Raw genomic sequence first — 21,350 nt, forward strand, 5'->3', positions numbered from 1 at the left:
AAAAATTTTCAAAAGATAAGAGGATGTAAAATCAAAAAGATATTTCTAGGATACATTCTGGCAACTGCATGGTAGTAAAAATCCCTTAAAAAATGACACCCACCACCAAGCTGGTTTATGCTTTCTGCTGTGCCAAACACAACGCCAGCGAGCTCATATTAGCACTTAGGCTTGCTGAACAACAGCACATTTCAAAATCTGTGGGATGATTCTTTACAGTTTCCAGACCAAGTGTGTGCAAGTATGTGTTTGTTTGTGTGAGTGAGAGCTAGAGGGAGTGTGTTTTTAAAAAGAGAGAACATTTTGTAAACAGTGTATCTGTAAATTAATATGTAGGAAAAGAAGAAGAAGAAGAAGAAGAAGAAGAAGAAGAAGAAGAAGAGCTCCCACTCACCCCTCCCTCTGAAGGACTGGCTGCCCATTTCAGCTCTCCTGGCACTGTCCTGGTATCCAGCAGGGTCACTGAAATGCACATGCACAAAACACACACACATGCAGGTGGCTTAAGGGTAAACAGCACAGTGGTTCAATAAATAATTAATAATTGAATAAATTCTAATGCAGTGACATAAAAAAGCACCATAAAACAGTGCAAGATCATCAAAAAACATACAAAACTGTGCTTTCGCAAACACAGAATGTAAGTGTAGAAAGTATAACTTAATTCAGTAAAGAAAAATTCTTTCAATATGGTATTTAATGAGTCTACACTTCCGATTTATGGTATTGATTTAATGGCATCAACCCTTATAAATGCATTAAGAAGCTATGTAATCCATACACCAGATTATTAATTCGTTAATGAATAAAAGACGAGTCTTTGGCATTAAAAGTTGCTCAAGCTTGAGCTACATTGGTCAAATCATGAGGAAATATCCAAGACACACTTTCCTTACAGTAGGCTACAGAAAAGATGGAATGTGCAGTTAAAGGTCAAATTCCTCCCAAAAAATGCTTTACTCTTTCCGTAATCTAACTTTTAGTCTCTTTTTAAGTGTATTGCATATATTTGCCCTTCTCGTCACTACAGGACGCGCACGGAGCGCACGCTGTGGAGTCTCCCAGCAGCGCAGGACAAGCGGAAGACCCGAATCCGCTCGGTTTGATTCCCCCTCCTTAAACTCACCTTCGTTGGGTGGATAAATTCTCGTCCTCGTACTTGAAACTAGCGTTAGTATCCAGATGAAGGTAAAAAATATCCGCCTCGTATGCGTAGCCATGTGTGCCGTGTGAAAGCGTGTGTATTCCGCGATTGCTCCGCGCGCTGGCTGAAGCGGCTCCATCCCGGTGGGAAAAGTGTGTGTTGAATGAACCCAAGTGTGAAAGCGAGTTGGATGCAGCAGTGGATACTGGGGCGGTCTCTTACAGTCAGATGCTTGCCTTAATGGTGATTCAAACGACATGAGAGAAATGACAGACAGCAGTATGGTCCACATAAGCGTGAATTTATCACCTTTATGGACCAAAAAGTGAAGAAAGTCACCTGAAAATGGGATTTGGAGATAGCGATTTTTTTTTTTTTACTTTAACTTTAGGCTGTAATTGTTTGAAGGGTGATTCTGATAGTAAAGGCTAAGTCTCCTCTCTTTAAACTTCTGTTTAAACTATATATTTAGCTTTTCTCCAAAGTAAACTCTCGGTCATTTCCAACCACAGGTAAGGCTTGTTAGAACCATCTTTTAAATCATATATGCAGGGTAAATAACATATGATACCTGTTTCTCATTCATAACTATTAAAGTGTAATGCCTAATGCTCTTTTCAAATCAGTAGTGGAAAAAAACTGTCATAACCCTGAGGGGTGCTCACAGGCACGTGGATCAAAAACGTCACATCATCACGTTTTTGCTAGTTGACATGAATACAAAATCATGTATGTATTAATGTGCTGATCAAGACCAAAACTGTTTCTATTCGGGTTCCTTCACAGCTACTGAGGTTTTTCAGGGGCTCTTTGTCCACACGAGCACAACAACACAACAGCGTGACTACAGCGCCACCTGTTGATGGTAGTTAGTGGAGGGAGGAGAAAGCCTATGAGTGCTCAGGGATGTTTCATGGCAGTTTGTTGGATATTTTTAGGCTAATAAGATGGGGATGAGCTTCAATCATTCCACCACCATCTGCTACAGCATTCCTTATGGTTTTCATCTACAAAGTGTGGACATAGGAAAGAGAAAGGAGCAGATGAATTCTTAATAGTAAGACACCTAAACAAAAAGGCAGAGGACTATGGCCTCGTGTAGAAGCGTGGTGAAGCAAACAAAGAGCAGGCTCATGACCCGTCCTCCTACGCTCTTCCTTTCACCAGGATGCTGGTGAAAAAATCACACTCAATGGAGGCACAGCTTGAAGAAGTAAATACTTACATCTGCATGTAGAGTTTTCCCCTATTTATTATACCACAATAACAATGACAAAAAAAGTGGACTGGAAATGTGCTCCTTATGGCTTTGAAATTAATGAACACATGCAAAGATTAGTTCTGAATTATTTAAATCAACGAACAAAGACAAATGAAAAGCAGAGTTTGGCCGCTTTCAAGGACACTGTGTCAAATGTAGAACCGTATTTGTTAGTGCTCCTGCATTTGCATGTATGTGCCGAGGTGATCCGGTTTCGTCTCCATCTCGCTTTGTGTCTTTGCAGTTGCTATGCCGAAACCATCTCGATCCCCTGTAAGGCATCATAAAGGACCCAGGAAGAGCATCTGGCGCTTTGAGTCACCAAAAAAACGATCTCCCCGCTTCAACCTGCCACTCTCCCCCCTTTCGCCATTATAACGTTTTCACGTTTCATTCTCTCCCAACGCCACGACAGACTGCGCAATCACAAAGACCCAATTAGCCTCGATGGGATCACGATTCGCCTTGGGACCGTTTGGCCAATCACATTGGACGGCGTACGACGTACGGCCTATAGGGTGGCAGCGCAGGTGGGTGGGACATGGCTGTCGGGCGGAGGTGACAGTGACACGGATGGAGAACAGTCCCGTTGTTTCTGGTCATTTGTGTCACCAAAGTTTTGATTGATGACCATCGGGATGTTTTTCCCACTCTCCCTTGAGATTCCCAGCTCTCTAGAGGGGGTTTCCACAACGGGCCCCCAGTTTCGGAGCTCTCTACTTTAAGTTTGGCCCTCAGCCCTGTGACACACAAACACATTTACACACGAACACACTCACACACTTTTTGTTCCATTTGGGCCCCAGATGGCTGCTGCCCACACATCTGTATTGTAAAGCACCAAAAATAGACCCTGCTTCTGTTTTGGTTTGAACATCTTCATGAGAACCTGTTCCCATACAAATATAGTATCTCCAAGAGTCTAACTGCGATGAAGAGAACAGGGAGGACATAAGGAAATAAACCCAAGTACATAGGAAGTAGCCAAATGTAAATGCGTGCATGTGTGCGAGAGTGTAAAGAGAAAAGCCCGAGGGACGGTAGGTGTGTGGGTGGCTGAGAGAGACGAACAAAAGAAGCAGAGAAGAGAGATGAGGAGCAGCGCACTGCCAGGGAGGATTTGATTGGAAGGGTGGGTGGTAGTGGTGGTGGTATACTGGTGGTGGTTGGTGGGGGGTGTCGGGTGTTGAAAAAGGATCTTCCCTCAAAGCCTTGCTAAGATATTCCTGGAGCGAGTCGGGGTTTCATTTGGCGAGTACTTACATCGCTCTGGGAGATAAAACCATTTAATATTCACGCCACTTGACTGATATTCTCTGGGTTGTATGACAGATAATGGTAAGATGGAATATGGTTGAACTCCTGGGGTCGACTCAGCATCATCAGCATGTCAGTGGTGTTTTCATAAGGACCCAGATCTATCTGTAACAGCTGCTTGTCTGGCGAATTTCTCAATTCATGTGTGTGGATGTGCGTCTGCGTTTTTTTGCACGCATGTGTTCACTATAAACAAAGGAAGAAGCGAGCAGAAGGTTTCATCAAAAACACCAAAACACCAAAAGCATTTGTGTGTGTGTGTGTGTGTGTGTGTGTGTGTGTGTGTGTGTGTGTGTGTGTGTGTGTGTGTGTGTGTGTGTGTGTGTGTGTGTGTGTGTGTGTGTGAGCGTGCATCATGTGCTCACTTTGATGATTGAGGAAATCTCTATCAGCATCTTGCTTTGGGAGTGCTTCTGTGTTTGAGTATGTGCACGAGGAGTGTGTTCGGTGTGATTGCATAAACATGGTGTCAGAGTGATGAGATGTTCCCAGCATCCATCTGTTCAGCTGGCATTTACATCTTTAAAGGGCTACCATAGAGGAGACATGGAATATGAAAGAAAGAGGGCACGAAGAAAGGCGGAGATGAGCACTTGAGTGAAGAGATTCTATGAAAAATTTTGGTCTTTTGAGCATGAAAAGATAGAATTCACACCCTAACTTCACCTGTGGAGCTCGGAGGCTCGATTCTGACGTGATCTTTTAACACGTCTGAAGGTTTTCTGAGAATATGTGAGAGGATGTGTGAGAGTGAAGCAACAGTCTTCCTGTGGATGTGGTTATGGGTGTATTTTTTTCATACGAACGCGTGTTTGAGAGGCAGAGAGAGAGAACTCATTGTTCTTGTTCTCGTTCCTCCTTATCTGCTGTCTCGGTGGAGGGCCCAGGCTTTTTCCCCTCTCAGCGATGTGACCCGGCTGTGATACCGCACGCCCTCGTCTCTGCAGATAACAGACCACCCTAAAAATACTCGTCTTTCTACCAACTCTACACTCTGCCCCTTTATTCTCCTCACCTCCTCTGGCTCACAGTATCCTCCAGGAGAAAGCTCTGCCAGACGAAAACACCTCTGGGCTCTTACTAATGTCACAGAGGTCCTTTACTTTTATATTCTCCCTTTTCTTCTTCTACTACTCATCCTGTTATTGCAGCGTTGGCTTAAACAGCAGAAGTGTAACTCAGACTGTTACATCACAAGTTTTCTTATCATTTTCCACAATAATTCCTCATCCACCCCGCCCCCCCTCCCTCCCTCCCTGCAGCTACTTCAGTCACCCACACTCTGGACAACCAGGGCAGATGGGATGTAGGAGGAGACGCTGAGGACAGAATCTGCCTGGCTTGCGTAATTATACATTCAGTAATTTACCATAACTCCTCAATAAACATTGAAGAGAGCATTGTTTTCCGTGCCTCGCGGGTTTGACAGTCTGGAACAATGTTAATTATGATAAACTAGGCCCTTTTTTCAGATCATGCCACAGCCAAGTGCTTTCAGAGCTTCTTTTTCTATGCTGCCTCACTCATTGCTGAAACTCTGCTTTGTTGTTGAGTGCTTTTAAAGATGTTGACAATGACCCTTTATGTAGTTTTCAGGAAGTTTCTCGCTAATTGAAACCACTTTTAATCTGAAATCCTCTGCCGCAATTGACGTTTGGGGTTGGAAAGCTGTCGTTCTTCTTTTTTCTGTGTGTGTGTGTGTGTGTGTGTGTGTGTGTGTGTGTATGCATGTTTGTGTGTGTGTCCTAGCCTTTCTTTTGGCCCAACCCACGCAGGTGACCAGAGGGGTCCTTGTGTGGGTGGACAACTCAATGGTGACCCCCCCTCTCTTTACCCTCACCCTACCTCCTCTTCCTGCCCCTTCTCTCTTTTCTTGCCCTCCGTCCACCAGTAGGAGTCCAAAGAAGAGGGAGGAGAGGGGGCCCCAGGAGGAGAACAAGACTTTCTTGCACCCTCCCTCAAGCAAACACACTGGCCAATATTTTGAAACTGCAGAATAAAAGCATCATGTTCTCTTGGGAGATTAACTGTTAAAGCTGCACCTATCACTATCTTTATTGACAATTGATTTGATGACTGTTTGATGTGAAATTATCTGTTTGGTTTGACAGACAACAGATAACTACATATATAACTTACATGTTTGTTGCATTTGCCAACATGTAAGCAAATCCAGTAGATAAGGTTACGATGTGGCATTGTTGGGGTTACAATGGGTCCCCCTGTCTAAAGTGATGAACAACTTCAAGCACATTAACTAAAACTAAACTTATATTACAAACAGTACAGTCTTCTGCCCCAAGTGCGCTGATTCAACTGAGACCTTTAAAAAGCAGCTTAAGACACATTTGTTTGTTATGGCTTTCGACCTTCTGTTGTAATTTGATGCCATTTTGTTCGCTTTCTTTATTATCTTATTTATTGCTCATGGTATTGTCTTGTCAACAGTGATTCTCTGTAAAGCACTTTGTGACTATGTCTGTGAAAGGTGCTATACTTAAAGTTTACTTACTTAATTACTTACTTACTTACTACAAAAAAAAATCGGATTTAGCTTCTCAAGACCTAATTCCTTTGTGTATTTTCTTGTGTTTTATTCTGGTCTATTGTGTTTCCTGTTTTATTTTGTAGTTCTCTTTAGTTTTACTTCCTGGCCTTGTGGGTTTTATTCCTCCACAGTGTTCCCCTTCCTGACAGACCTGCTTCTAATTCACAAATTGGATGCCTGCTAACTTCTGATATATTTTATTTAAATTTTGTCTGACTGATTCAAGGCTTTTAACGAGTATTATTTCTTATCATCAGTTCTTCCTATTATTGATTATCTAGAAATAACACTTATGCCATTGTAGTATAACACAACGAACCCTAAAAAGGAATCCATCCCTAAAAAAAATCCTTTATGATGAACAGTTTACCATAATTTTCCATATTAGTTTTATTCTGGTCAAAGGATTGAAATGGTAAATGTGTCTGATCTTGAACAATTAATCATACAACTAAAAAAAAAACAGTTTAGTGATCAAAATGAGAAAAAATCATTTGTTGCAGCACTATAACCTCCCAGTGGCTGTGTGTCATTCATCAAGCAGGGCCCGGGTGGTGATAAGAGTCTGTGTTTTATACAGGATTAGCAGGGATTAGGCTGCAAACCAGACGATTGTCCAGTTAATCAGGTTACCTTTGACTTTATTAGCAGTCACAACGGGTCTCACACACAACCACACACACACACACACACACACACACACACACACACACACACTGCCAGGGTGCTAAATAAGAACCTTTGTTCTTCAGAAAACACGGAGACACTATATATCTGAAACAAATGACTAGTGCTTGTCTTACTGCACATCCATCAGAGGCCCATGCCAACACTGCCCCCCTATGGGTGAAGGTAGCAGGAGAAGGAACTGTTGTTGGACACGAGACATGGGTTTGTGTGATGTGTTAAACTGAGACTGCCGAGTAGGAGGGCAGAGGAGGTTTCAAGGAGGCCACAAGTTGGGCAAGTCATAACGAGAACATAATGAGTCATGGTCTTTTCAAATCGTCACGAAATGACAGAGCCCACAGCAGTCAAAACTAATTTAAGCACACCAGATCAGACAAGGATACGTTTTAGGGTGGTGGAAAACACAAATACATACATACATATCTAATTATATAAGCTTCACAGCAATATAAATGAGAGCATGTTGTGCACGTGTTTGGTCTGACAGACAACTATCAGCACAAAAAAAGCCTGTATATGAAATAAGTAACCATAACTTAAGTCAAGGCCTCATTTACACGCCAACATCTTGTTAAGGCCTTATAGACTGAGACTTTCCTCTGTTTTTTTGCCTTAAGAGGTATTCGAAAAACGCCTTCCAAGGTGGAGATTTAAAAAACAGAGTTCTATTTGTATTTGTGTGGACAGCAAATAAAGGAAAGAGTTGAGAAACTCTGACATCGTTACCTCAATTTGCACATGGCAACTGATGTTTAAACGTATTGCCCCTGTGCTTACATGCTGGGCTACCAGTTTATGTCTGTTCTGTGCTGTTATGTTAAAATACATGCTTACATGAAAATCTATCTTCACTTCATCATAATACTGTGGCCAATAAAAACATAAATCTCAATACTGTGGATGGTTTACAATTGCTGCTTGCTTATGAAGATAGTCAATTCACACAATTTTCTGGATTGTCTTCATTATTCAAGACTAGAGGCTCACACTACACCACAGGAAACGAGACGTTCACTGACCTGTTTTTTTGTTTTTTTTAAAACCTGAATGTGTATTTCAATTTTTTTATTTAAACTCGAAAATCATTGAGAGCAAAACCCTCATTTACAATGACTTCGAGCATATAAAAGAAACATTAAAATACATGATAAGCAAATAAAAGATAAAACCTTAAAATAATGATGATCAATCAAAAACAGACAGCAAATAAAAAGTAATGTTAATACAACTTCAGTTCATACAGGTGCAATCAGAGGTTAAAAAGTGTAAAACTAATTATTTAAAATGACTAAAAGAAACCAGTGCATTCATTTTTCAAGTGCTTTGAAGTGAGTTCCATGCAGATGGTGCAAAAAAGCCAAAACCAGATCTTCCCAGCTCTGAATTAACTCTAGGAACCTGGAGAGTATGCCAATTAGTAGATCTTGTGTTTTGTGATCCAGAGGACCAAACTAGCATGGATGATAAATATGAGGGTAGCATCCCAACAAGCGTTTTATAAAAAAAAAAGAGGTATGAGTGCAAATCACACCTTTCAATCAGAGAGGACCATCCCACCTTTCTATAAAGGATGCAGTGATGAGTATTGTAACTATCACCAGTAATAAATCTCCGTGCAGAGTGAAAAACAGCATCAAGAGGTTTTAAGGTGGAGACTGAAGCATGCCTGTACAAAATGTCACCATAGTCAAGCACTGATAGAAAAAGTTGCCTCAACCAGGGTTTTCCTTTAGTGCAGAGGAAACAGGATTTGTTCCTTTTCCTTTTTCCCTTTTCCCTTTCTATATTTGTGCCTACATTAGAAGTGATGAGGTGAGTTCTCAAATCAATATGTTTGGCCCTGGAAAAGATCATGAATTTGGTTTTCTCTGCATTTAAGACCAACCTACAGTGTGTCTGGTGAGTGCAGCTTCTAATTCCGAGAAGCAACATTGGACTGAATGCACAGCAGACTGTGCATTAGCAACAGGGCAATACAAAATTGTGTCGTCAGCATAAAGGGGAATTTTACAATATGAAACAGCAGACACAATATCATTTATATAAACAATAAAAAGAACAGGACCTAGGACAGAACCTTGTGGAACACCATTTACAATTCCAACTAATTCTTTCTTTCTTTCTTTCTTTCTTTCTTTCTTTCTTTCTTTCTTTCTTTCTTTCTTTCTTTCTATCTATCTATCTATCTATCTATCTATCTATCTATCTATCTATCTATCTATCTATCTATCTATCTATCTATCCATCCATCCATCCATCCATCCATCCATCCATCCATCCATCCATCCATCCATCCATCCATCCATCTTTTTCAATCTAATCTAATCTAGTCTAATCTTGCCATCCCATAACAGACGACCTTGTCTTGAGTCCTCACTGAAGTTACTATGAAGCAAAGACATTTCAGTTAATACTCGGGGGAGGTAAAAAAAAAATCAACAAATTCCTGGCATATGAATACACCAATTAATCATAGCTAAAGCACAGCCTCCATGCTTTCACAGCAGGCACCTACGTTTCCGAGGTGCCTTTTAGCCAACAACAAATAAACCCTGTCAGCTAAAGTGGCCCCAATCTGCTGCTGGCCTTCACACACCAGATCTCTGAGAGCAAAGGGTAGCAAACATTGATTTCTCCTCAGTATCACTCAGAGTAGCGTACAAAGAAAATCACTTGCTTTAGTCAATGACAAGTTGTAAATGTGGGAACAGAAACCTGCGGTGACTTTGCAGAAATCGTCCACGCATTCATTCATGACTGTTGCTTAAACAGTTTTACTCTGACAGCAGTGTTTATGTTTACAACTAGTTATTTTCAGCTAGTATATATACATTTTTTTTTTTTTTACATGTACTGTATGATCCCGTGCGCTTACATCTTGAAGATGTTGTGTCTATCTAGGTCAGCTGAGCAAGATTTGGAGTTGTCAGCTTTCTGCACACTAAATAGGTCATGCTAACGAGGAGGGGGTTTTGACAAGGCGCTCATACTCCATCAGTCCTCACCACAAAACAACCAAGAGATTGCTGATTATGTAAAACACCCTGACTGTAGCTTTAAGCTATAACATCAAATTATGACAATGGATATTAGAGTGCCTTTTGTCAGCACTTGGAAATATATGAAGCAAGAAAGGGCGATATTTGTGCAACAAATTTCATATAAGTTTAATTATGCATGTATTTGCACTGAGAGCAGAAGATGCAGTAATTTACTGCAGCAAAGGAGAAATCTAAATGAAGCGAAGAATGTGTGACAATTAGAGAAGAGCTTCACAGCATGATTATTAACCCAGAAAGCATAAATATAGATGACAGCCCAAGGAGACTGTGTGAACTTAATGCATCAGTCCACAGTGAAACCATCACAGGCCCACACTGAGACATCTACAGTAGGTGTTGCTAAATGGCACAGTGAGGGTTTAATTTACGATCAAAGTGAAATGTCTGCTGCTATGATGCAACAGTGGGCTTCCTGTCCTCAATTTAGGAGCCACAGGTAAACAAAAAACTAGTCCCACTAAGAGTATAAATATATGTGATGCCATGTCTCCAGTGAGTCCACAACAGGTTCTTTACACCATCAGCATGTCTCCAACCAGTCTGATCGCCGTCACAGCTGTTCTCCTCTGCATCACACTGGATCTGGTTGGTCCAGCTTCAGCTGCCAGTAAGTTTGTTCACTAATTACATTTCACTCCTTGCATGTATTTGAAAACGTATAACGTACTAAGAAGTGATCAGTCAGTCATTTGATGTGTGTTTGTGTTTGTAACAGATTCCATGAAGGCCTTGACCTGTTGTACAAAATTCATCAAGAAGCCAATACCCTTCGAGCGTATCCGGGGCTACAGAGAAATATCTGGCACAGAAAACTGCCGCATCAAGGCCATCATGTAAGACTCTCCAACTAAGCTTTCAAACATACAACACAGTAAACCAGCCCTAGTAAGAATCCCTGACTATAATGCACAAACATTATAGTCCTAAAGTGTCAAACTTTTCCAAGATCGCTGGTAAAGGCTGATTGCACTGATATGATTTTTTCCAAATGATTGAGGTGTGGGAAGCAGTTCTGATGCTGTTTCTGCAGAATTCTTTGCCATAAAAGCAAGCCACTTGATTAAGTTTGTGACAACTGTTTGCTATAAACAGTGTTTGAATTTCATAACTCTAGACAGACAGATATGTAGTCTGTGTCTAATCTCTAGAAATTGTGTACACAAACTGTCTAATCTTTATGACTGACAAAATTCAATATCAAAATAAATCTGGGTATCAATCTACAGAAGTTTGGGAGCAAGTTTGTGTCAGTGTCAAAAATCAGACACTACTTAGTCAGATATTAAGTCCTCCTTACTTATTTTTGACCATGATACACATCATTGACTTTATTTTGTGGTACATTGTGTTTTTGTCATACATACATAGACCCTAAAGATAAACTTTGCTTAATTTGTTTAAAAAAGGGGGGAAAAAGACAAAATCAGGTTTAAATTTCTCAAATACGTAATCAAAAAGCATTGTTTAACCATCCTGTTATGTTGCGGGTCAAATTGACCCATTTAAAGTCTTTTGTAAGCAATATATGCCTTCCACACCAGCTAAATGCAGCATAAAAATCTGGGCAGCAAGTGACATAAGTCGTATTCATTTATCAACATCACTTCATCAAAATATATATTTTTTAAATAAAATAAACAAAAATCTATGTCATGTAAAACTATTGTGTTATATGTAGAGCTTTCCAATTTACATAAAAAAAAAAGTTTTAACATGAATTTAATGAAAAACAAGTGAGTTATCCTCATTGAACCATGATCTGTGAGAATTAAAGAACACTAATGGACTAAATCTTGATTTAAATGGTTAGTAAGGGAGTTAAAAGTTAGATTAAAAAAATGTGTATTGGGATTTTTTGGGGTTCTGACACTTTTGGGTAATTGAATATTTCCCGGGTCAATTGCTGTTCCAGAGAAACAGACATAACAGGAGGGTTAAATGACTGCACTTACAGATATTACTGTAATACACATACAGTAAAGTGTTCTTTGTGTGTCTGTCATGTGCCTCATTTCTGTAGTTTCTACACCAAAATGAGGAAAGAGATTTGTGCCAAACGAGACGACAAGTGGGTGGACAGGGCTCTGGAGTTCCTCAGGTTTGACATTTCTCCTCACAACTATATACAAACTAGTTTTAATTTTGACATGGACTTGATGAAATCTGCTTGAGAATTAGGTTTTATGTGTCATTAAAAAAAGATACTGTCTTTTACAGTGCAAAACTGAAGATGATGGCAAAGCCAGTCACTGATGCACGTGGAAGTCCGAGCCAGAAGAGAATCTCATCATTGAATGATGGAAGTGAAACTTTCTCCAGCACTGCAGAAACCATCCCAAGCAGCACGGATGGATTGTATTGGTAAAAACCAGGCTGAGACTTTTTTAATAGAAATCAGATTAAACAATTTGGGTAGTAGAAAAATGAGACCTGCTTTGATCCAGTCATATCGGGAAAAAGAACGACTTGCTTATTACAATAACTTGCTTTCACATATGCAGCATTAAATTTTATACTTCTATATATAACAAGCGTCTCATCACCAAGTAATCATGACATCAGGAGACCAGATTTGAGGCGAGCTTAATCTTTGCGCTTTGTTGGATAACAAATATTAATGTGTACAATTGTACTTTTTATTTTGTATTACTCATGTTTTTATTCTGCTGCTTACTCAGGTTAATGGGCTAAAGTACGCTGTTATAAAGCGTCTTAATCAAATAAATGTAATTCATAATACTCTGACATTGTTATCTGTATTTATTTCATGAAACCAAAACCCTATCTCACTTAAGTGTGTCATGTATCTTTCAATGTAGCCATAGCTAACTTACTTTAAAAATTCACTGTCTACAATAATAAGCACTCTAAACCAATCTCACACCATTTTTTAGTAACACGCTGGGACATGGATGGGACAGGCCCTAACATAATTAAGAGGTTTAATTACCAAACAAGAGTTGACAGAAACCCAACAAATTGTGCAAAATGAGCAGACTGCTGCTGTGCATGCTGTGTGTTTTGGTGGCGTGACATGTTTGTATGGTGTACTTAGAAAAAGATGCTGGCAGCACATCTGCTGGAAGGTGCCTGAAAACTTCTCGATGAGCTGTCCTGCTTCCCCGAGCTCATGCAAATGCACGACATGAGTGACAGGGAGGCTGTCTCTTGTGCTATTTCAGATCAGCCCCCCAAGGGGTTTGCTGCTCCAGTCAGACAAGGTGACTCTCTCAATGACACACTCCCCTCATGGCATGAAGTGACCTCATGTCACCACTAGATGGCACAATCGATCTGTATAAACCTGTGTCACCTACATCATGGGGGTCCTGAGTGTCATAGGAAAATAAAAACAAGCTTCTCAACCAATAAAAAACAGAGATACCAACATGTGTTGAGACATGGTGGTTTAGATTGTTTATAAGTAGTAACAAAATACAGTTACATGTATGAGGATATGTATGTATGTACAAATGTACTGCACATTGTGAGTACAGTATCTTTTATCTCTTTTTAGTCAAAAGTAAGCTGACAAAAAATTGCAAAAAAATCACATACAAAAAATGAATAAATTAGGAAGCGTTCTTAATACTAAAAGCGTACCTGAGAAAAGCATGGCATGCATCTCCATTAAATATTGAGGGAGTATTTTGAATGGATGCTTTTTAAAGGCTGGAGGTTGTTGTAGTACACATCATAGTCACAGCAGATGTAGCTGGGGTGGAATACTCCTTTGCTCTGTGGGTCTGCACTTAAAACGCACAAAGAAGAAATATCACTTACAGCATTGACGTTTGTGCTGACCCAGAGTACTCCTGGGACAACATAACTGAGATAAAAAAACTGACTCACCAATCTTAACAAACAGTCCTGTTGAATGTGGCCGCACACTCCTCTTTCTGTGGTCTCAAATCTGGGTGTGAACAAATTAAGCATTCGTTATAACCTCCTAACAACCTTTGATATCAGATATCTGTTTAACATGATAAGTGTGCGATTCTTGTCGACACATAAGGGCCTCTCCCTCCGGATCCTATAGCCAACCCAAAGATGGGATCAGTGATGCTCTTGCAGCGCCCGTCCACTATTTCTGATTTTCAGACAAAACAAACAAAGATTAGTTACATCTGCTTCATTAGCAACATTTAAAGCTGGGGTTGGTAGTCAGATTTAGATACACTTGTTGTTATACTGGTTAAAATTATCTTTATGTCCCGATGGCAATCAATACATAATGTGTTCTTAAAAAAAGAGCGAAAAAAAGCTGCTATCTACAGCCGGAGTAAACCTGGGAAAACACCAACCAATCCCTGCCTTTGGGAGCCACAATATGAAACCAATCAAATCCTGTCCTGCCGTTCTGCCCGCCTCCTGCGCATTCATTTCATGTTTGTTTGTGTTTTTAACTCTCACTCATAGACTGTAAAAAATATGGACGTAGTATCCGTGACGTCACCCATCTGTTTCTGAAGAGCTGTTTTGAGACCAATCGGCTGCGGCAGCCATATTGCTTCTGTCGAGCCAGTGTGACGTAAAGAGGCGGGCTTTGAGCCTCCAAGCCAACAGCTGCAGTGTTCCCACAGGCAGCTGTGCCTCTCATTGGAGGACTAGTAATCTCAATATCTTCGAAATTGCAGAATTAGAAAAAAATTCACCCCCCTCACAGTGAGAGGACATCGAGAAATGAGCTATTCAGACTACACTCGTCTTTTGTACCAGGCTGTAAACATGTTTATTTCTGCTGCAAAGATCGTCTTATCCCCATTCATGTGTATGTGACTTCCGGTACTTCCGGAGCCAGCCTCAAGTGGATCCTCGATGAACTGCAGCTTTTAACACTTCCGCATTGACTCATATTTTTAGACCGGAGGTTGCCGCTTGCTCTCACTATGATAATGTTTTGGTGTTTCATTACAGCTGAGTGAGACATGAGTTGACATAGTTCAAAACACAAACAATGTGCTGAGGACCGGTTTCCAATCAGTCATGATCATATGGTCGTGAATCAGCCGCATGTGAGTGGGGGCGTTTTGGAGGAGCTCCGAGGGGAGGGGGGTTAGACGGAGTCCTACGGTCAGCTACATTCAAATTAATGCTAGTTTTCGGTGACTTCCAACCCTAGTTCTTATGAGTACTCTAGCTGTCTTGGGGAAGGCCCATACTGTAGTATTTTTTAGAATCTCTCATAGGTGACTTACCAGCCATTGCTGCCATGACCACAAAACCAGAGTGAGGCAAGCCAGTCTTATGATGCACAGCTACATGGTCTCTGCATGAGATGTTCCTGAGGTTCTTCGAAGAAAATGAGTGATCAACCTGGCAGCTGGAGTCGACTGATTTCCCCGACTTAGCAGAGGAGCAGAACTCACTTTTGTTCTGTAACTCTTCACAACCTAAATGTTATATCTGATACATACTGTATTCTGTTATGAGCTTGCATTTTTCTACCATGGTTGAGTGGGGGCCGTCTTTTTTATGCGTTATCATGCAAAGTCGATAAACACCAATGCTTTGTCACAAGCGTTTGGAGTCTCATCAAGATGTACATGGTGGTTTCTGTTTTCTTCTTGTCTAAATAGTCTGTTGGTTAAGGTTTAAAATACATGGCCATAGAGCATACGTAAAACATCACGGGTTAAGTTACAATAGATCATAAAGTTTTGCTTTAGGGTCTAGTATTGTCACCCAATGGGCTCTGACTATAGTCAGCTAGAATAAAGACCATTTAAACACGTTGAATGAATGGATTGGTATTCAAAATATGTTGCAGATTCACTTTCAACCTGCCTTGTTAAATATAACCTCCATCTGACTGTGTTTCAAATGATTGCATTCAGGTATAAATCCTGCTGATTTCAGCTGCAATGTAAAGGAAACATTATAAGCTGATCACTCTCATATTATTCTTTCTCTTCCAACTCCTCTTATTCGTTCTATCCTGACTGCTGTAATCTGTTCCAGGGCATTTAAAGGAAAAGGAAGGGAGGTGATCCTTCTCCTTTTAACCACAAAGCACAAATTTCCGAGTATTCGCTACTCTGATTTGGTCACTTGTCTTTGACTGTTTAGCCATTTTAGTGACATGTCTCAACTTATGTCAACTCTATGTTTTTAAAACAACTCTAACAATATAAAACATCTTCTACTTTGTTAGTAGAAATGTATTTCTTGATAAATTCATTATTAAATGAACCGAGTATTTTGAATATGCCAATTTACTAGCAGCTTTATTAAATACTGCCAAAACCAAGGAATTGCCAAAACAGTAAAAATCAGCCTCTTTGGTGCCAGTAAAACAAGGCTGCTAGTCAGTCCCAAAAGAAATTAGATGGTTCATGAAGCAAATCAGTCCGCTTTGACTTTCCTCTATTGGATATGTTTTATTTAAATTAAATTAATGCTTTATACAGTTAATTAGAGCTATATATTGTCTTAAATCATTTGTCTTTGATGGGCAAGAATTTATCTGTGACCGGAGTTGTGTCTTGTTTTATCACACACTGAGCTCAAATTAGAAAGTAAAGAGATGGGGTTGCATTTAATGGTATGATGCTTACTTTAACATACAACTAGTTTTTGAACACCAGAGGAAGTATTGAAGCGGTTTAAGTGTGGGCCCTGTACAACGGCTATAGTCCACATTGCAGTGGTCGCTGGTTCTACCCCTGGCCTCAACCATTTGTTGCATGTCTTCACTTACTCTCTACTCTCCCTGTTTCCTGTCTCTCATCAGCTGTCCTATCCAATAAAGCTGAAAATGCCATAAAAATATAACTTCAAAATGTTAAGTCACAGTAAAAATTTATATTGGACAAATACGTTCACATACAGGGATCTTGTTGCTGGGTTTTAATGTCAAATTCTTTGGCACTTCATTGAAAATAACATTTCTTTGAAAAAGCTGATTTTGTGGTCCCAGATAGTCTTTAGAGCCTGTAAGAGTAAAACCAAGCGGCAACCTCCGGTCTAAAAATATGAGTCCGATTCAGAAGTGTTAAATGCTGCAGTTCATCAAGGATCCTCTTGAGGCTGGCTCTGGAAGTACCAGAAACCACATACACACCAATTCAAAAAAGCTGATCTTTACAGCAGAAATAATCATGTTTACAGGGGGTGGATTTTTTTCTTACGCGGCAATTTCGAAGATATTAAGATTACGAGTCTTCCAATGAGAGGCACAGCTGACTTGATTGAAAGGCAGGAACACTGTAGCTGTTGGCTAGGAGGCTCAAAGCCCGCCTCTTTACGTCACAATCGCTCGACAGCAGCAATATGGCTGCCAATGACGATTGGCCTCAAAACAGCGCTTCAGAAATAAATGGGTGACGTCACGGAGACTACGTCCATATTTTATACAGTCTATGGGTAAAACAAGGTTTCAAATCTGCCGGGTGGTGTGATCTGTTCAAGTGGAAGTTTTGGTCAATCCTTTTTTAATTACAGTCACACATAAATACCTGGTAGAAGTTAATCATTGCACTGCAGGCACTTTGTGGCACAAAATGATAACAATGTTGCATAGTTTTTCTGATGTACCGCTAATAAGTGTTAGATTTATGCACAATTACTCCTTGAATAATGAAGCAGTAACAGGTTTTTGGGGGCTTACCACATTGCATCTCACCTCATCGGTTGACATGGTGAACTTGTTAGCAAATGTCACTCTTCACGTTGTTATTTCCTGCAAATGGTGATAAATGAAGTATTTTGGTGCTTGAGAAACATCACACCAATTGTGTGTTTGTTCCACTGACTGAACTGTTAAAGCTACCACAGTTATTGGTTTGGTCTGTTGAAGGGAAAAATTAACAGCCATAAACTAACCAACTTGATCCTGACATTTCACAGTCTTCTGTACTTTGACATATTTTATTCAAGTCATTAGCTTTTGCTTAAATTACAACTTAATTGAAAATCACTTTAGCCGGTACACTTTTAGAGCATACCTGAGATCCAAATCAGTCATATATCCCAGTTTTCCTGTTTCATGTAGTTTTAGTTGGTAGGTCTTAGGCACTTTCTTTAAGCTCAACCACAAAACAACCTACATGAAACACAACATACTTGACATACAGCACATAAAATGTTCTCAGTTGTTAATCAATAACCATCAACTAAAAAGGAACAAAACAAATATTATTTGAACTGGAGTTGAAAAAAAAATATGGCTTGAAGTAACATGCCCACTTCTCTATATCTACATCTCTCTTTGGACTCTCAAACTTCAGAAGCTTTTCTTTCATATAACATTTTTCTTTTCTTTTCCTCCATTTCAGTCATGGCAGTACACCTAGGAAACATAAAGAAGCTGCAGCTAACTAAGTGATTAGCTATCACTCATAATAGGAAAATATATTCACCTTGTATCTCCAAATACTCAAGGCTTCAAACAAACAATTGTATCTAAAACTTGGTCCATTCAAACCAAGTGGCAACCTCTGGCTGCGAGAATTTAAGCCCATGCGGAAGTGTTCAAAAACTGCAGTTTCTCAAGTGTCTGCTTGAGGCTGGCTCCGGAAATCCCGGAGACCACATACAAACCAATTCAAAAAAGCAGATCTTTACAGCAGAAATAAACATGTTTACAGCCTGGTACAAATAATGGGTTTAATCTGAAACGCTAATTTCTCGACCGGCACACACTGTAAGGGGAGTGAATTTTTTCATAACCCAGCAGTGTCGAAGATGTTAAGATTATGAGGTTAGGTTGAGTTCAGCATTTCTAATATGGGTCCTGCTGACTATTGGCTTCAAAACAGCACTTTAGAAACAGATGGGTGACGTCCCAGATACTACGTCTATTAATTATACAGTCTATCAGTCAAACTAGAAACATTAAATTAAACAGCAACTTGTTTTCTCTTGAATCTTATTTGCCTGCATCTTGACCTTTTCCTTTCTAATACTGATGTCTTCCCATTACCTAGCGCCCTCTGTTGGACATGTGCAAAGTGATGCTATTTTTAGCTACTTTATAACTATAGATCAGCTCAACTCAACTTTAACTCAACTTTATTTATATTGCACCTTTCAAACATAAAAACATGCAGCCCAATTGTTTCACAGAATAACAGACAGTCAGAAAACAACAACAATGGTAAAATTATAAAAGGCATGATTATAAATTAAATACTTAAAAAAATTAATAAATAAAATCAATACAGTAAAATTAATAAAATGAGTAATAGTGGAAAGAAAAGTTAAAAATAAGGTAGCATTAACAAGATCAGATGAATACAAGAAATAAATAGATAAATAAATAATTCAAGTAGATAAATATATGTTAAAGCAATTATCAAAATAAAAATGATTAAAATAATAATTAAAAAAAATAAAAATAAAAATAAATAATAATTAAAATAATAATAATAATAATAATAATAATAATAATAATAATAATAATAATAATAATAATAATAATAATAATAATGCAGTCAAGGGCTAAAAATAAACTACTCCAAATTAAAAGCTAGATTAAAAAGGTAAGTCTTACCCTGACCAACATGTGCTAGATTTAGCCTGTACTTTGTCCTTACATAAAAATATGTTGTTACCCTTTCTAACAATGGCTTCATAACTTGCTGGCTGTTCATCTTTCATCAAATCATTCCTAATTTAAGATGTCTTGTTTTTATGAAAGTGTTGCCTGTTATCTACCAGCTTCCTTTAATGCCCATTACAAAAAAAACACATACCACTCCTTAATCTTATTGTAGAATAAGCACTATAATACAGGTCTAGTCTTACAGACAGGCCTTCCTTAGTGTTTTGTCTTTTGTTGTTAATGTTGATGTTAAGAAGTAAGTCTTTATTTTAATATTTTCAATGCTAGATGCGTTTTTGTTTTTTTTAATAGAATGAGGATCCTTGTGCTGTGCTAGTCTGTGTTCTCTATTCCAGTATTAACCACATACAAAAGTGTTCAGATCATTTATACTTAACTGTTACAGCATCTCTGAAAAAAGCTGCACTACACAACCGTAAAGTCAGTCATGAGAAAGAAGCTGAAGACACATCACCTCAAAACACTAAGGTCATTTTTCTGCACCCATGATTTTTTTTCCTCTCAAGCATGAAAGGAGGCGAGGCAACGAACCATGCGTGTTTGAATGGAACAGAAGAACATGCAGTGGTGTATCCATGTGGTGGCTAAACTTACACTTGCATTCAAATGTCATGACACCAAGGCACAGGGAGTTTTTCTTTTCTACCTGTGCACAGTGTGGTTTTAGAAACATGTATGCTCGCATCAGTAGTAGACAAAGAAACCTCGAAACCTTACTGGGGAAAGCTTCTGTGTGCAAAAGCAAGATTTGTAAAAGACTTAAACTGAAAGAATAACCCGTGACATTCACAGTTATATGTAGAGGTTTATCCTTTGTATTCATTTATCCTTTTGAAACACTAGCAAAGGTAAACCTATAACAGTTTTTTTCAATGCACTTCTTTTCATTTTAATTATAATACAATAGGCCCATAACATGCAAAGACCACATCCCCCTACAATGGAAAGCGTATCAACACCCTCAGACCACCGGAAATTTGTATAGAGGGGAGCAGAGGACCACAGTAGGAGGAAACATGTACACTACTTTCCAGCGTTGCATATCTGTGGGTGCATCATGCTAAATTCATCACCAATAACTGAACGTGTTACTATGTCGCAGGGTTTATAAGGGGGTTGCAGAGTTGACTACTGTTCATATCTGACTGAGCTAAAGACACAGGATGGCAAGGTTCAACTTAACTGTTTTGCTGTTTCTTGCAGCTATCATGGTGTTAACAGCTGCAGGTCAAGGTAAGCACAGTATGAATATTTTTATGCGTGTATATTTTGCTTATGACATTTAAAAAATCATAAGATGTTTTTTTTTCATTGTAAAATTGTGAAAATATGGTGAGGATAATTCTTGTGTCTTTACTCAAAGGTGGGATAGGCAGTTGCTGTCGAAAACTTACAGCCACTCAAGTCCATCGTGATCGGCTGAAAAATTACTACATACAATACAAGCCTTCCTGCCCTTGTCATGCAGTGGTGTAAGTCTGCATTTCGGAATTAACCAACACATTTTTTAGACTTGAACTCATGTTCAAAATTGTTGCAATATATCACTGAATGTTTTCTTTTTGTGTTTTAATTTTTAATAGATTTACCACCGTGTTTGGGAAGAGAATCTGCTCCAGTCCCAGCAGAGTGTGGACAAAGACCAGCATGGCCTATCTGGATGGAAAGAACTGGCAAATCCAACAAATACAGTGATACCATCACTGGCACAATATCCACCCTCAGACAAAAGGACTACACTATTAATTAAAACTAAAAAGCAC

The 21,350-nt window shown here is 39.3% G+C and overlaps 2 protein-coding genes across 2 annotated transcripts in view; one reads left to right on the forward strand and one right to left on the reverse strand.

The window, feature by feature from the left end:
• Nucleotides 1-1,471, reverse strand: part of LOC117826181 (ephrin type-A receptor 4-A-like) — a 31,614-nt gene extending 30,143 nt beyond the window's left edge. Inside the window, 2 exon segments of the mRNA XM_034702071.1 lie at nt 395-462; nt 1,127-1,471. Coding sequence (XP_034557962.1) covers nt 395-462; nt 1,127-1,436 — 378 coding nt within the window. The 5' untranslated portion in view covers nt 1,437-1,471.
• A 9,019-nt stretch (nt 1,472-10,490) lies between these two features.
• LOC117826942 (C-C motif chemokine 8-like) lies at nt 10,491-12,767 on the forward strand. Its single transcript, XM_034703370.1, has 4 exons — nt 10,491-10,629; nt 10,738-10,855; nt 12,043-12,120; nt 12,240-12,767. The coding sequence occupies exons 1-4, from the start codon at nt 10,506-10,508 to the stop codon at nt 12,385-12,387; spliced, it is 468 nt and encodes a 155-aa protein (XP_034559261.1). The 5' UTR covers nt 10,491-10,505; the 3' UTR covers nt 12,388-12,767.
• Nucleotides 12,768-21,350: the final 8,583 nt, after the last annotated feature.

Source organism: Notolabrus celidotus, chromosome 15, assembly GCF_009762535.1.
Source record: "Notolabrus celidotus isolate fNotCel1 chromosome 15, fNotCel1.pri, whole genome shotgun sequence".
Classification (NCBI taxonomy): domain Eukaryota; kingdom Metazoa; phylum Chordata; class Actinopteri; order Labriformes; family Labridae; genus Notolabrus; species Notolabrus celidotus.